Genomic DNA, 18,173 nt, shown 5'->3' on the forward strand with positions numbered 1-18,173 from the left:
TTACTTACAGCTAATATCTACTTATAATAATACCGTGTTTGTCTTCCCTCACTCAGGATGATTTTTTCTAGTTCCATCCATTTGCCTGCAAATTTCATGTGTTATTTTTTTAACAGCTGAGTAATATTCCATTGTGTAAATGTACCACATTTTTTTTTATCCAGTCTTCAGTTGAGGAACATCTAGGTTGTTTCCAGTTTCTGGATATTACAAATAAAGCTACATAGTTGAGCAAGTGTCTTTGTGGTAGGATGGAGTGTCCTTTGGTATATGCCCAGGAATGGTATATCTGGATCTTGAGAAACTGCCATATTGATTTCCAAAGTAGCTGTACAAGTTTGCACTCCCACCGGCAATGGAGGAGTGTCCCCCTTGTTCCACATCCTTGCCAGCATGAGCTATCAGTAGTATTTTTGATCTTAGCCATTCTGACAAGTATAAGATGGAATCTCAGAGTCCTTTTGATTTGCATTTTCCTGATGGCTAAGGATGTTGAACATTTCTTCAAGTGCTTCTTGACAATTTGAGATTCTTCTGTTGAGAATTCTGATGGAGACAGATGCAGAGTCCCACAGCCAAACATTAAGCAGAACTCAGCAAATCCTGCAAAAGAAGGGGAGGAGGAATTGTGGGAGCCAGAAGGATCAAGAACACCACCAGAAAACCTACAGAATCAACTAACTTGGACTCATAGGTGCTGTGGAATAATCTTTTTGTATACTGTAAATATGTATTGCTCTCATTGTTAATAAAGAACTGACTGTCCAATAGCTAGGCAGGATTTTCAGGGCAGAGAGAATGCTGGGAAGAAGAGAGAAGTCTAAAAATCACAAGGAGATACAGAGAGAAGGAGATGAACTTGCCATGCTGAGAAAAGGTACCAAGCTATGTGGCAGAGTGTAAATAAGAAATATGGGTTAGTTTAAAATGTAAGAGCTAGTTAGTAACAAGCCTGAGCCATTAGCTAAGCATTTATAATTAATATTAAGTCTCTGTGTGGTTATTTGGGAATTGACTAGAGGGAAAGAAAAGTGCACCTAAACATAGGACTCACTGAGACTGAACTGACAATCAGAGAGCCTGCATGGGTCTGACCAAAGCCCTCTGCATATATGTTATAGTTGTGTAGCTTAGTGTTTTTGTGGGACTCCCAGCAGAGGGAGCAGGGCTGTTTCTGTCACTTTTGCCTGCTTTTAGGACCCTTTTCCTCCTACTGGGTTGCCTCAACCAGCTTTAATATGAGGGGAGGGGCCTTGTCTTATTGCAACTTGATATGCCATGTTTGGTTGATGTCCCTGGGAGGCCTACCCTTTTCTGAATAGAAACGGAAGAGGAGTGGATGAGAAAGGAGAGGGTTTGGGAGGAGAGGGGGGAAACTGAGGTTGGGATATAATATATGAGTGTGGTGATATTGTGTTCCCCAAAATATTGTGCACCCTAATAAACTTATCTGGGGTCAGAGAACAGAACAGCCACTAGATACAGAGGCCAGAAAATGGTGGCACACACACCTTTAATCCTAGCATTCCAGAGGCCACACTGGAAACAGCCAGGCATGGTTACTCATGCCTTTAATCCCAGGAAGTGATGGCAGAAAGCAGAAAGGTATTTAAGGCGTGAGGATGAGGAACTAGAGCTGGTTAAGCTTTTAGGCTTCTGAGCAACAGTCAGCTGAGATTCATTCTGGATGAGGACTCAGAGGCTTCCAGTATGAGGAAGCAGGATCAGCTGAGGAACTGGCCAGGTGAGGAAGCTGTGGCTTGTTCTGCTTCTCTGATCTTCCAGCCTTTAACCCAATACCTGGCCCTGGGTTGGATTTTATTAATAAGACTTTTTAAGATTCATGCTACATATGAGAGAATAAATTAATACAAAACAAATAATAACAATAAAAGAAATATACATCATAAGTGCATTTTAGTCATATAACTTGGAAAGAAAAATTATGAGTTAATAATAAAAAAAAGACAATGGCAGAACAGAGAAAGTGAAAATTTGTTTAAAACCAGAACAGTCAAACTGAGGGCCTTCCTCTTTCCCTAAGTAACAGTGTTCTACCTCCACTCACCTTGGGCATGGTGGGAAGATTCAGTACAGAGGAGGTCTCACCCTGTACTTCTTCAAATTTGTTTTCAAATGAGTGGCACTTGACAAGGCACTTTATGATGATACTTTCATGATGAAAAAGTCAAGCTTTCTTGTAATTTTAGTTGAATAGCATGAAACATTTTCTTTCCTGAAAAATTAAATTTTAGCTTCTGAGTCCAAAAGAATCGGTTATAATGTGAAAATCTGATGATATTTCCATAATTTTGTCCATTTTCATATTCTAGTATTGAAGTATTGCAATAGGGCATCTGTATCTGTACTGTCTAGTTTCAATTAAGAAATTTCCTCCATAATGTCAGGTTGTAGGTAAACCTGCAGGACATTTTCATAATTAGTTATTGATAGGGGAGGTCCCAGCCCATTGTGGGTGGTGCCATTTCTGGGCAGGTGGTCCTGAGTTCTACAAAAAAGCAGGCTGAGCAAGCCATGGGGAACAAGCCAGTAAGCAGCACCCCTCCATGGCCTTTGCATCAGCTTCTGCACACAGTCACAACTGACTTCAGCAGATGGCATGCAACCTGAGTGACCCCAGTGACACCCAGAAGGTTGTGTCCTGTGTCACCAAACTTTGTCCCATTCACTTTCCCCTTCTTTTCCTTTCCTTTCTTTTCTGTTTTGTTTTGAGAAGGACTCACTATGTAGCCCTGCCTGGCCTTGAATCCACAGAGATCCTCCTGCCTCTACCTCCTTAGTGCTGAATGCTGCCATGCCTGGTGTCCTTTTTTCTTTTTTTCTGGTCATGCTTTGCATCTTTTCACTGTGATAGATGGTGGCCCTGTGAGTAAGTGAACCTGACTGCTGTCCACAGCAAGTCTTTTATTCTAAGAAACGGTTGGTCACTGCTCCCACCTGAGAACTTCCTGGACAACCTAGGGCTTCAGTGCCAGCTTACCCACAGTCCTCTTTGTTTCCTTGCCTCCCAAGCCCACCTTTTGCTCAGATCCCCCTAGGGCCTATGGCTGTTTGACTGTGTGGCAGAGAACTAACTATAATGAATTATGCTTCCCTTCCACATGTATTCTTTTGGTCTCTTCATCTTGCCTTTGTACTATAATTGTTGCATGTATTTTATCTACACAATTATAAACTGCACAGAAAATGTATCATTTTAATTTTAAACTGTCATATATATTTTCCAAAAATTAAGAGCAAAAATGTCTTTTCTATTTACCCAGCTATTTGCATTTGCGCTGTTCTTCTTTCCTTCCTAGGGTCTGGGTTTCCATCTGGCATCATTTCCCTTCAGATCCATGGCTCCTTTGCATTCCCGCTGCTGCTGTCTGCTACTGAGTCTCCTCCATTGGCTGGAAACATCTCTGTTTCATCTTAAACATTTTAGGAGCTTCCTTGTTTGTAGAAGTTTAGGTCTGACAGGTTCTTGTCTGTTTTATTTGGTTGGTTGGTGATTTGGGTCCACATTTTAAAGATTGTTCTTGTGTCTTCTGACTGTCAAGTTTTCTTAGGAGTCTGTTAGATCAAGACATTCTTTCCTTATGTGCATCATGTCACTTTTCTCTTTATCTTTGGAACTATGATATTGCTAAGCATGTTTTTCACAATAATCTTGCTCAGGGTTGTCTGTGCTTCATGAATGGGTGAATTTGACCTTCAGCTGTTTGGGGAAGATCTACCATTCTTCATTTCCCCTTGAGTTCCAGGTACCCATGTACCAGACAGTTTATGATAGTCCCCTGAGGCTCCACTCAGGTTGTCACTTTCCATTTGGTCTTTATCCTGGTTCCCATCAATCAGTGTCAGGGTCACTGATACTCACAAATAATGTCATCAAGTAGAAAGGTCTTTTTTTTTAAATTTTTGATTTTGAAGGATTTTGGAGAGGTGGGGTCATTGAGACAGGCTGATCTGGAACATGCTACATAGAACACACTAGCCTTGAACTTGCAGGAATTTTCCTGCCTCTACCTCTCAATGTGGAGATTACAGATGTGAACCACCATGCCAGCTTAGAAAATTGAAGTGAAATCATCAATGCCATTTTAGAAACTACCGAAACAGATATACAAAAAATGGAAAACCTAAATCATTTTATATTTATTTGTAAATAAAATATTTAAATTACAGTCTTTCCTATAAATAAAGTTTCATTCTCAAATGAGTTCAATGGTTAATTCCTTTAAATGTTTAATAAAGAAATAAGAGGAAACTCATATAAACCTTTGAGCCTTTTGCACAAAAAATTTATATGGTAAGAACAACATTAATATAAACTTGGCAATGGATGTTAGAAGAGAAGAAAATTGTTAGCCAGCATCTCTCATAAATACAGACACAGAAACTTTGAACAAAAACAGCATGTAATTTAGAATTCTATTACAAAATAAAGTGATTAAGAAAACAAACTATGCACAAAATATTTTACACCCAAATTTACAAAATATTCTTTTTTTTTTTTTGATTTTTTTTTTTTTTTTTTTTTTTGGTTTTTCAAGACAGGGTTTCTCTGTGTAGCTTTGCGCCTTTCCTGGAACTCGCTTTGGAGACCAGGCTGGCCTCGAACTCACAGAAATCTGCCTGGCTCTGCCTCCCGAGTGCTGGGATTAAAGGCGTGCGCCACCACCGCCTGGCCTACAAAATATTCTTGAGCTAAGATGAGCTGACACATATGGAGAGATATACCATGTTCAAGGATTGAAAAAGTCTGTGCTATTAGGAGATCATTTCTTCCAAATTGATTTATAACTAAACCAATCCCAATTGAAATAATCAACATTTGATTTTCTGATTAAAATAAAATTTTCTAATTAAAATTTATTTGTAAGTATATTAAGACCTGGATCAGCATTTTCAGGATTTATTTACATGGTCTGATTTTAACACTTACTATGTAGCTGCAGTAGTCAGTAGCAAGTGGTGTTTGTCTAAAGACAGACACGTAGATGAATAGATAAAAGTAGGCCTACAGAAACAGACCCATACTTATATGACCAGTTGATTTAAAAGTCTTTGAAACATTCAATGGAGAAGGAATGGTCTTTTTAATAAATAGTGCTAGAATGTTAGGCCATCTATATAATGAAAAATGAAATTTGATCTCCTAGCTGAAAATAATATGAAAATTAGTTTGTGATAGCTAGATATAAATCTAAAAGCTAAACTATGAAATTCCTAGGATAAATCATAAGAGACTATTTTTATCCAGTAAGTAGTCGAAGATTTCTTAGGACACAGATAATGATTTTTAAAGTTGATTAGATGGGCTTCCTAAAAATTAAATACACCTGCTCACTGAAAGCAGCTAAGGAAAGCAATGACCAAGCAGAGGGAAAATACTTCCAAAACTTCATCTAACAAAGGACTTGTATCCAAAATATGATGACTGTTACTGTGGTGGTTTGAATGAAAATGGTCCCCATAGGCCATATATTTGAATGTCTAGTCCCTAGTTTGTGGACTGTTTAAGAAAGGATTAGGTGTGTCCTTGTTGGAGGAGGTGTGTCACTGGGAATGGGCTTCAAGGTTCCAAAATCTGCCTGGCCCAGTCTCTTTGTCTCTCTGCCTCCTGCTTGTGGATCAGGATGTAAAGCTCTCAGCTACTGCTCAGCATCATGCCTGTCTGCTTCCCACTATGATGAAAATGGACTAATCCTCTGAAACTGTAAGCAAGCCCCCAATTAAATGCTTTCTTTCATAAGAGTTATGCTTTCCCTTAAGAGCAACAGAACAATAACTAAGACAGTTACTATCTCTAAACAATAATAAGGCGACTCAGTTTTCGGGCTGTGCTAGCACATGCCTTTGATACTATCACTTAGGAGGCAGAGGCAGGCATATCTCTGTGAGTTCAAGACCAGCCGTCTGTAGAGTGAGTTCCAGGATGGCCAGGACTACACAGAGAAACCCCTGCCTCAAAAAACAAACAAACATCACAAGACTTGAACAGGCAGTACAGACAGAGCCAACAGTACCTTAAAGATGCCTTGCATCACAGCTGTAAGGAAAATGTAAATGCTGTAACAAGACATTATACATACATAGTAGAGTCTTCAGAATTAAGGACTAGCCAGTCCGAATGTCGCCATGGACATGGAACAAGTATACTTTTCTTACATTGCTGATAGAAATTCAAACATACCATCTGAGGAATCCTTTCAAAATACAAATTGGTGCTACTTATAAAGTTAAACATCCACTTGCCATTCACCCAGCAATCATAAATTTATAGAAAGATTTGTAAACTACCCCAAAATATTTGTAGGATAGGTTTATAAAAACTTATTACATAGCCTAAAAACAGAAGCAGTCCAAATGTCCATTAATTGAAGAATAGGCAAACATATAATGGTTTGTTATTATAATGGAGTATAGCATATAATTAGAATAGTACTTGGCAAGAAAAATGAATTACCAATACCTAGATGAATATTTAAAACCTTAATATAATAATCTGCAAATTATTATATCAGTATAGAATATATATATATATATATATATATATATATATCAGTAAAGAATTTAACTAGGGGTGGAGAGATGGTCCAGTGGGTAAAGTATTTGTTATGCAAAAATAAGACCCTGAGTTCAGATCCCCAGCACATATGTAAAACGCCAGGTGTGCCAGGCGGTGGTGGCGCACACCTTTAATCCCAGCACTCAGGAGGCAGAGCCAGGCGGATCTCTGTGAGTTCAAGGCCATCCTGGGCTACAGAGCCAGATCTAGGATAGGAACCAAAGCTGCACAGAGAAACCCTGTCTGGGGGGTGGGGGGGGAGCCAGGTGTGTGTGGCACATGCCTATGATCCTAGCACTGAGAACTGGGGACAGGAGGATCCCAGGGCATTGTTGGACCACTAATCTAGCCAATTGGTGAGAGACCTTGTCTAAAAAATAAGATAGGGGCTGGGCAGATGGCTCAGCAGTTAAGAGCACTGGCTGCTCTTCCAGAGGACCTGAGTTTTGTTCCCAACACCAACATGGCCATTTATAATTTCCTGTAACTCCAATTCCAGGGGATCCAATACCCTCTTCTGGCTTCCTTGGTTTCCTGTATGCATGTGGTGCACAAACATACATTCAGACACTCACACATAAAATAAAAATATATAACAAGTAAGATGAAGAGTAATAGAGGAAGACACTTAATGTTAACCACTGGCCTTTACAGGCACACACATGGGCACACACACCTGCATAAATACATGCATAAATTGCACACATGCACACATACATAATTTAAAGACTTCAGATTATAAAATTGATTTAAAGTGTATGGGGGTGGGGGTGTGACTGTGAGTTCGGGTATACACAGAGACCAGAAGCAGGTATCCAGTCCCCTGGGGCTGGAGTCGCAGCCTATTGTAAGCCACCTGGCCTGGGTGCAGTGACCCAAACTCTTGTCAAACAAGAGTAGTATGCACCCTTAATTGCTGAGCCAGCTCCCCAGCTCCACAAGATTTTTAATTAAGTTTTAACTAACATTTTAAGCGAAAGAAATCAGACACAAAGGCTCACACATTGTACTCTTCTCTCATTTATATAATGTTTTAAGAGTCAAAACTAATTATGTCTAAAAATATCAGAACACTTGTGGCCCCAGAATAAAATAAGAGGAAGGAGAGGGAACACAAGGGATCTTCGCAGGGTTTATTTTCAGGGTGGAGATTGAACCCAGGACCTGTGTGCCCTAAGTGCCCTCCCACGGAGCACCTCCTTACACCCTGAGCTGCTGTGTGTCTTCACTGTGTGTCGGTTACCTGGGTCTGTCTGTCTGTCAGAACTCCTCAGAGCATACTTGTGATTCGTGTATTCTACTGTATATAAATTATACCCTCACTGCAAAGAAAAGAAAGCTATTTACATCTTCCTCTAATTTGCAAGTTAAATTTTACTTTCATTAACTCCATGCAAGACCCAGATCTTTATGTGGGTAACCTTGTAAAAGAAAGCCTGTATCTTTTCAAGTTGACTTCTCTCATTCCTGCGTTCCTTTCCTTTTCTTCTGTCTTCTGAAAACTGCAGGAATGTGAGATAAGATGGGTGACCATTGTGAGCAAAACTATAGCAGAAAACTTGTATCAGAATTTTGTCATTTGGACCTTGTGCAGGCCTATAATTTGAATGTGTGACTCTAGAAGTGGTTGCTATGGCGATAAACCACTTTACTTAAATAGCATGTATTTTACTCAAAATTCAGAGGAATGGTAACAGTTTCTAGTAATCACACTCTGGTATTAACTTGCAGGATGTGCCGAGAGCTCACAGGCTTTGCATCTATTATCACCAGATAAGTTCATCAGGTTGAAGTTACACCAGTGAGCAGTGAAATGTGTGTATTCAGCCCAGTCTCTTGTTACATATCTTCCCTTGCACACACAGGCTCCTCTCATGATTAATAATATGAACTGCAGCAATCAGGCCAAGGCTGCTGAGTTAGAAAAAGGCAAAACTGGCGGGGCGACTTGTGGGGTCATCTTTCCCATCTCTCCAAATGCAGTCAGACCAGCTACTCTCCAGCTGTCTCAAATGCTAAGACTTTGTCACAGATGAACAGTTGAAAAGCTGCTAGAGTGGCCCTGGCATGACCACCCTGATCATGGCACACAGAACTGGCATGTAGCTCCACAGTGCTAGATCTGCCCCTTCTGCATGCCATGCTGTAGTTTTGTTTTTCTTTTATTATTATTCTTGCATGCGTATGTGGTGTGTGTGTGTGTGTGTGTGTGTGTTCCCATATGTGTGAGCACATGTGTAAATGAGGTGCATTAGAGGGTTTATATCAAATACCTTCCTTGGCCATGCTCAACTCTCTTGTTGAGCCCAAAGCTTGCCAATCCTGGCTAATTTAGCTAACTAGCTTGCTCCAGGGATCCCCAGACTCTGTCTCCCAAGAGCTGTGATTATGGGTGGCTTTTCAACTGTTACATGGCTCCTGGGGATCCAAACACTTGTCCTCAAACTTGGGCAGCAATCTTTCCAGCCCTAAAGTATTTTTCCCTTACTTTCTTATATATTCCTTTCTGTATCTTTTTAGGCTGAAGAACTTCTAAAGAAATTCCAATCTATAGTCATATTAGTAGCCAGCTGCTAAAATTATTCTGGTCCCTTCTATCTCTGCAGGCTGGTATGACTTCATGGTGGTTTATGTAAGGATATGGGGTTTCCTCCTGATTCTGCAGATGTTTTCTGATGGCAGCAGGTTCTTGGCCATTGCTTTAACATGCCCTGTCTGCAGTACACAGATGGCAGTGATTCTTCAGTTCTCTCATGGGCTGACAAATAGATGGCCTGCAGTCTCATGATGGCCATCCAGGGGCTTTCCCCTCGTTCTCCAGCTCTGGGCAAGCTTACAGGAGCGCCTGTCCTTCTGTTTGCCTTTCATGACCTGTAAGATCTCATAGCCCTGGCAATTTCACTTTTCATTTCTCTGTCCTATTACTTACAAAACTGTAAAATTGCATCAGTGGCAACAAAGATCCCTGAGGGAATCCCAGCAGCCACGAGAGAAGGAAAGGTGAAGCCCCAGACTTAGATGATCCATAACCTAAACAAAGAAATCCCTGAAAAATTAAGATTGATACAATTCTAGAAAAACTCTGGGAGCTGGGATTTGCCTCAGCCATTTATATTCCAAGGAGAGGAGAGGCTTGGTTCCCTGTGAAGAGAATCTGCCCCAAAGGGCACAGCATGATGGTTCTGGCCCTGTGATGTGCTGACGTCAAAGATGGTTCCAGCAAGGAAGCACAGGAGACACTCAGACTCTAGAAAAACACTTAGGACTCTGTCTCCTTAACGGTTGCCCACTAGCTTTGATGTAACTACAGTGTGCAAAAAGTGTCGGGAATGCAGGGTATCTCCTCCATAGACACAGAAGTGTCTATGCAGTAATGTTTACATAAAAGTAAGTGTATTTGCATTGATGCTAATAGGGAGTGAAGGGACAGATATCATGACCTCAAGCAAATTCTGAGACTTATTTAAAATATGGCTGTCGGGCCAACATCAAATTAAATGGAGTCAAACTCAAAGCGATTTCACTAAAATCAGGAACAAGACAAGGCTATCCACTCTTGCCATATTTATTTAATATAGTACTCAAAGTTCTAGCTGGAGCAGTAAGACAACAAAAGGAGATCAAGGGGATACAAATTGGAAAGGAAGAAGTCAAATTTTCACTATTTGCTGATGATATGCTAACATACACAAGTGACCTCAAAAATTCTACCAGGGGACTCCCTACAGCTGATAAACACCTTCAATAATGTGGCAGGATACAAGATTAACTCAAAAAAAATCAGTAGCTCTCCTATATACAAATGATAAATGAGCTGAGAAAGAAATCAGAGAAACATCACCCTTTACAACAGCCACAAATAATATAAAATACCTTGGAGTAACTCTAACTAAGCAAGTGAAAGACCTGTATGGCAAGAACTTTAAGTCTCTGAAAAAAGAAATTGAAGAAGATATCAGAAAATGGAAAGATCTCCCATGCTCATGGATAGGTAGGACTAACATAGTAAAAATGGCAATCTTACCAAAAGCAATCTACAGATTCAGTGTAATCCCCATCAAAATCCCAACACAATTCTTCACAGACCTGGAAAGAACAATAGTCAACTTCGTATGGAAAAACAAAAACTCCAGGATAGCTAAAACAGTCCTGTACAATAGAGCAACTTCTGGAGGCATCACCATCCCTGACTTTAAGCTCTACTATAGAGCTATAGTAATAAAAATAGCTTGATATTAACATAAAAACTAACATGTGGACCAACGGAATTGAATTGAAGACCCCGACATTAATCCACACACCTATGAACACTTGATTTTCGACAAAGGCGCCAAAACTGTACAGTGGAAAAAAGAAAGCATCTTCAACAAATGGTACTAGCATAACTGGATGTCAACATGTAGAGGATTGCAAATAGATCCATATCTATTAACATGCACAAAACTCAAGTCCAAGTGGATCATAGACCTCAACATAAATCCAGTTACACTGAACCTGATAGACGAGAAAGTAGGAAGTAGCCTTGAACACATTGGCACAGGAGACCACTTCCTAAATATAATACCAGTAGCACAGACACCGAGAGCAACAATAAATGGGACCTCCTGAAACTGAGAAGCTCTGTAAGGCAAAGGACATAGTCAATAAGACAAAATGACAGCCTACAGAATGGGAAAAGATCTTCACCAACTCCACATCTGACAGAGGGCTGATCTCCAAAATATATAAAGAATTCAAGAAACTGGACATCAAAATACTAAACAATTCAATTAAAAAATGGGCTACGGAGCTAAACAGCGAATTCTCAACAGAAGAATCTCGAATGGCCCAAAGACATTTAAGGAATTGCTCAACATCCTTAGTCATCAGGGAAATGCAAATCAAAATGACTCTGAGATACCATCTTATACCTGTCAGAATGGCTAAGATAAAAAACACTGAAGACAGCTTATGTTGGAGAGGATGTGGAACAAGGAGAACACTCCTCCATTGCTGGAGTTGTACAAACTTGTACAGCCACTTTGGAAACCAGTATGGGTTTCTCAGAAAATTGGGAATCTACCTCAGTCTACCTCAAGACCCACCTATACCACTCTTGGGCATATATCCAAGGAATGCTCAATCATACCACAAGGACACATGCTCAACTATGTTCATAGCAGCATTATTCATAATAGCCTAGAAACAACCTAGATGCCCCTCAATTGAAGAATAGATAAAGAAAATGTGGTACATTTACACAATGGAGTACTACTCAGCAGTAAAAAACAATGACATCATGAAATGTGCAGGCAAATGAATGGAACTAGAAAATATCATCCTGAGTGAGGTAATCCAGACTCAGAAGGACAAACATGATATATACTCACTCATAAGTGGAAACTAGATGTAAAGCAAAGGATAACCAGACTACAATCCACAGCTCCAGAGAAGCTAGCTAACAAGGAGGACCCAAAGAGGGATGCATGAATCGCCCTGGGAAGGGGAAATAGATGAAATCTCCATGAGTAAACTAGGAATGAGGGGTGAACAATAGAGAGTAGGGGATGGGGGATGAGAACATAAGGGAACAGGTCGAGCTGGAACAGGGACAGAGTGGGAGAGCAAGGAAAGAGATACCATGATAGATGGAGACATTATGTGAATAGGGAAAAACCAGGTGCTAGGGAAGTTCCCAGAAATCCACAAGGATGACCCCAGCACTAGTAGAGAGGGTGCCTGAACTGGCTTACCCCAGTAATCAGATTGGTGAATACCTTAACTGTCATCATAGAGCCTTCATCCAGTAACTGATGGAAGCAGATGCAGAGATCCACAGCCAAACACCAGGCCAAGCTCCAGGAGTCCAGTTGAAGAGAGAGACGATGGATTCTATGAGCAAGGGGCATCAAGATCATGATGGGGAAACCTACAAAGACAACCAAACCAAACTAGTGGGAACTCATGATCAATAGCTGTGGAGCCTCCATAGGACTGGACTAGGCCCTCTGCATACAGGAGACAGTTGTGTAGCTTGGTCTGCCTAAGGGGCCCCCTAGCAGTAGGATCAGGATCCATTCCTGGTGCATGAGCTGGCTTTTTGGAGCCTAATACCTATGGGGGGACACCTTGCACAGCCTTGATGCTGGGGAGGGGCTTGGATCAACCTCAACTGAATGTATTAGGCTCTGCTGACTCCCCATGGGAGGCCTTACCTTGTCTGAGGAGGGAATAGGGGGTGGGTTGGGAAGGAAGGCTGGGGGATGGGAGGAGGGAAGAGAGGGGGATCTGTGGTTTGTATGTTATATGAGTAAAAAATTTCTTAATTAAAAAATAAAATAAAACTTGTAAAAATAAATAAATAAAATAAAATATGGCTGTCGGGACTGGAGAGACAGCCCATCGGTTAAGAGACCTTGCTGCTCTTCCAAGGGACTTGAGTTAGGTTCCCAGCACCTATGTGGCTCACAGAGTGCTTGTGACTCCAGTTGCCGGGGATCCAATGCCCTCTTCCAGTTCCATGAGTACCCTCACACACGCAGCATACACTTACACATAAATAAAAATAATTATTTATCTTTGACTGTACCAACTTTAGTATGCATCAGCCCAAGACTGACAAAGAAAACAGACACTCTCTGCTGAGGAGGAGAGTGTGAATATGTACATCTGCCTCAGAATTGCACTTTTCAGTACTATTAGTACCAGAAAAAGAGTGGAGACAAGTGGAATCTCTGCTGTGAAGGGACTGGCCCAGTACCTATGGCCTATGCACGCAAGAGATTCACTGCCCAACCTGAAGCAAGACCAAGCAAGCCATATGAATTTAGACTATCTGCAAGCTCCAGGAGTCCAGTTGAAGAGAGAGATGATGAATTCTATGAGCAAGGGGCATCAAGGCGTGAAGGAATGTTTGTAGTGCACTACCATTGCTGTGAAGGGGTGAAAGAAAGCTGGGGATGTAATAGGCTGAGACATGGGAAGTTTTGACCTGCTCCCCATGGAAGTGATGATTGAAATTGAAGTCCAAGTGTACAATTTGCTTGTTGGTACATGGAGAAGATGTACACTGCAAATGGACAACATTGGGTTGTTTTATGAGGCTGGGTTTGATTTAACTAGGAGGCAAGGAAGAGATTTTTATTAAACCATGAGTATGTTCTATGTATTTTTTAAAGATCACTAAAACTGTAAATCAACACATGTGGCTGAGGGATGTGATTTTTCTCATCTTGCTGTGTAAGAAAACAGAAATTTCCTGTTTCTACATCAAAATCAACTAGTATTGTGGCTGTTTCATTTCTCCTACTATGTTTTTTTCATAAAATTCTAAAACTACATTGAGATACTGTATTCAAGAAGAAAGTTCTAGAGCATATAGAGTTGGATCCAAGAATGTAGAGACATGGTGTTTCCTCCTGGTGACTGTAGCCTTTGAGTCAAGTACATTAAAAGTTGTGGTAGGGCCAGTTAGGTGGTCAGCAGATGTCCAGTTAGGGTTTCTGTTGCTGTGAAGAGACACCATGACCACAGCAACTCTTATAAAGGAAAACATTTAATTGAGGTGTGAGCTTAGATCATCATGGTGGTACATGGCGGCATGTAGGTAGACATGGTGCTAGAGACGTAGCTGAGAGTCCTACATCTGGCAACAGGAAGTGGACTCAATGGCACAATGAGTGAAGCTTGAGCAAAAGAGACCTCAAAACCTGCCCCCATACTGACACACTTCCTCCAACAAGGCCACACCTCCTAATAGTGCCACTCCCTTCAGGGGCCATTTTCTTTCAAACCACCACAGCAGGTAAAGGTTCTTCCTGCCAAGCATGATGACCCCAGTTTGATCTCTGGAACTCACATGGTGGAAGGAGAGAACTGATTTCTACAAGTTGTCCTCTGACCTTCACACATGCACACACAATACCTACAATCACTTCATTGAACAGTCAACAAATAAATAAATGTAAATTTAAAAAAAAACCCACAAAAGTGGAACACTGAAGAATGGAAACATTCAACCAGACATGAATATACATGTAAAAGCCAATGACTAAACCTCTGCTCCTATTTCACAGAATGCTAATTGTAGTGGACACATTGTAAACATTTCTTTAACTACTCAGTATCCAAGTTAGAATGTCCAATGGGGTGAGGGTTGCGTTTGGCTTCACCTTTAGCTAGTATTTGTGTGTAAAGTTAGTTAAATTTTATGAACTGAACATTCCACATGGATTCCATGTCTCAGAAAAGCAAGTGGTCCCCAGCCAGACACCAGGACACCAGGATGTCAGGGTGGTGTTTGTGCCCTGTTAATGAATGTGACTTTTCAACAAGGTGATAGGAGCTCCATTAGCAAATGGTAAAGACTTTTCAATTATCTGTTTCTGGAAAGAATTCAGTGGAGGCAACTTGCATATTTTGAGAAGAATAGAGGAAACAACCTTTTACATTTCAAACTTTATACAATTTTTTTCAAGGTACGGGACTCTCTTAGAGTGCTGTCTGCTCAAGAATCATTCCTGTAGAGTCAGGCATGAGGGATGTTCTGAGGAAGCCTGCTGCAGGGAGGACTGTGATCAACACCTGCCACACACCTCTTTCTTGAAATATAAGTACCAGAGTGGAGATGCCCTTTAGTTTTGCTGCAGCCCTAGGAACTTCTATTCATTGGACAAATGTATAAATACAAATTTCCATCTCCTAAAGCCAGGAAGATCAAGGAAACACCCGAGCAATTTGTCTAGTGCTGTGTGTGATCTCCCCCTCTTTGAAAACAGTACTCAGCTGTCTAAAATGTTGCATGCATGCCCTTTCCCGTGTCGGTCTGTGTAGTGAAAGCTTGCTCTGACCTGCTTTGCAGGTCTCCTGGGACAGTCCCTGCTCTTTAGAACTCTCTGCTCAGCTTCACTTAATTAAAATGATCACTCTTTAAATGAACCTAAGGTCAAAGCGAACCCTGTCTCCCTGTGACTGCAGGATCTAGGCTGCTGCTTCCTGTCCTGCAGAGTGGGATGACCTGAGAGCACAGGTCGCCTCCGACTGGTGCTTTCCTGCTGTAAACTCCATGCAGTTCTCTCGGCTACCTCCTCACTTCATTCCCACCAGCACCCCTTGAAGTGAACATTCAAATGTTGTTCTACCCCTTTGACCAGTAAGGAGTTGAGCCTCAAAGAATCTACAAAGCTGCCTGCTTGACTGGTAAAAGAAGCCTATCCCCAGAATGAATGCAGGAAAGGGGTTGGTAGTGTGAGGGTAGGTCAAGCGCAGCAACTTTGTGCCCACGTTAGGAAGAATAATCGTACTGTAGATGTCTGGAAGTCTGAAGAAATGGAATGTGATTGTGCATTTGTGTCCAGGTGGACGTCCCTGTGCAGACCTGCAGGGATCTTTAGTGAATTTTCCATGGCAGAGCTTTAAACAACCTTTAGGTTTCATCAGAAGCTCTAAGTGCCTTAGTTCTCTTGAAGGAGGTAAAAGAGCCTTTGGGGCATGTAGTGATAATTTTACAGATTGACCGGTATTACCCAAGCTCTGGAGCATGCTCCTGCCTCATAATCTTGTGGAATGCTGTTGTTTCCTGCTATCTTCAGTTACTATATATTTTTTTACATCTGAAAATTAATTTAGGCCTTTTCTTTCATTCATAGCCCACCACTGCTGCCAAGAAGTCAGATGTAGATGGAGTTGACATGAGCAGTTCATATTCAACATCCAGCAAATTTCTTTCTGCTGAACCCGAGAAAAGCTCTGGGACTACGAACCAGGCTAAGAGCTCCATAAAACCCTCTTCCTTGACGCGAGGCAAGAAAAAGCTCTAAGGTTCTGTCCAGTGCTGTGCAGTGCAAGAACAGACCACTCCTCCAGCACTTGAAGGGAGGGGACAGGAGGGGGACAGGAGGGCACCAAGCTTTTAGCCTTTGGCTCTGCTGAGCCCTGCATGGGTTACACCAGTTTAAAATTGAAGCTAGTTACCAAAGCAGCATAACTTGCATGGGGCACTAAAGGACAGTGTGGGCATGCTTGGGGCAGGCTACAGCTCTCGCCAGCTCCAGGTGTTCCAGGGTTAAGGGACAAGTGCTCTCAGTGCAAGCCTGGGGCCATACTTGCTCAGTTCTACTCAAATTCTTATATTTAGGCACAATTATTTATAAGGGAAAACAAGAGGCCAAATCCAGTGATGGAGGTTCTAAATGATTGTGTGCACTTAGCGCTAGGAGACTTCGTTAGATGATTACTAATAAAATGGCCACAGGCATTGTGGCAGAAGCGACGCAGTCCCTCGCGTGTCCTTGTGCTTCTAGTTGCTATAGATTATTTAAGACAAGTTATTTTAAACATAGAAAAGTAGGACATTTTGTAATTGCTTGCATTGGCTTGCTGCTACACTCCCATCGTATTGATTAAATCAATAAACCCAGATGTCTTCATGCATGTCATTTTATGTTAAGGAGAGGTGACTTTAGCAAGTCCTCTAAATGCTTCCCAGACAGCTAATGCTGGCCTGTTGTCTCTGGGGAAGGACTGAGACTGGACAGGAAACACATCATGAGCTGGTGTTGGAGGTTCTCTTTTCTCCGAGGTTAACAGCCCTGCCACTGCAGGTTAAGCAGGGTAAGTGGATGCCTCTCTCAGCTTCCCAAACAAAATTCTAAAATGCAACCGGAATTTGTTTTCTCTTTATAAAGTAATAACCTAGTTTCATTCTAAACCCCACAGGATTGTCAGATCATCTCCAAAAGAACCACACCCATAAACTGATTCAGAAGCTAAAAGAGGTGCGTGCACCTCCTGTTATGAGCTCCCAAGGTACCACGGTGGTCAGTCAGGTCAGGTCATACTGCCATGTTACCCTTTATCTTGGTTCCCTTTCTATTGCTGTGGAAAGATACCATAACAAGGCAACTTATAGAGGAAAGTTTATTTGAAGCTTATGGATTCAGTGGGTTAGAGTCCATAATACAGAGCACAGGCATGGAGGCAGGAATAGCTGAGAGCTACATCTTGATCTACAAGTAGGAGGCAGAGAAAGAAACACTGTGAAAGGCACTAGTCTTTTGAAACATCAAATCCTGCCCCCAGCGGCACACCTCCTCCAACAAGGCCATACCTCCTAACCCTTCTCAATCAGTTCCACCAACAGGGACCAACTATTCAAATATGTGAGCCTGCAGGGGTAGTTCTCATTCACCACACCCTGGCATTCTGCCTGTATTTTCTTAGCGTGTTCACATTTCCCATGGGGAATTATTCAAACACATCCAGTGTAAATTGGATTTTATTTAAAATTGAAGTTGATGGCTGGGGAAATGATTCATTTGGCAAGCTGCTTGTCACACAAACATGGAGACCTGAGTTCAGATTCTCTATAACCACCTTAAAAACCAAACAAAAACCAGGGACACAAGTCTGTCATCCCCGTGCTGGAGAGATGAAAACAGGAGGACCCCTGGGACTTGCTGGCCAGCCATTCTAGCCAACACGGTGAGCTCCAGGTTCACTGAGGGGCCTTGTCTCAAAAACAAGGTAGAGGGCTAGCAGGATGGCTCAGTTGGTAAAGGTGTTGCCACCCAAATTGATGACCTGATTTCAATACTCCACGTGATACAAGTCTGTCCTC

The 18,173-nt window shown here is 41.6% G+C and overlaps 1 protein-coding gene across 1 annotated transcript in view; it reads left to right on the top strand.

Annotated features, from left to right (window-relative positions):
* Stk33 (serine/threonine kinase 33) overlaps positions 1-16,826 on the top strand; it is a 174,586-nt gene extending 157,760 nt beyond the window's left edge. The window contains exon 14 of the mRNA XM_059269110.1: positions 16,204-16,826. Coding sequence (XP_059125093.1) covers positions 16,204-16,374 — 171 coding nt within the window. The 3' untranslated portion in view covers positions 16,375-16,826. The remainder of the gene's footprint in view (positions 1-16,203) is intronic.
* Positions 16,827-18,173: the final 1,347 nt, after the last annotated feature.

Source organism: Peromyscus eremicus, chromosome 1, assembly GCF_949786415.1.
Source record: "Peromyscus eremicus chromosome 1, PerEre_H2_v1, whole genome shotgun sequence".
Lineage (NCBI taxonomy): Eukaryota > Metazoa > Chordata > Mammalia > Rodentia > Cricetidae > Peromyscus > Peromyscus eremicus.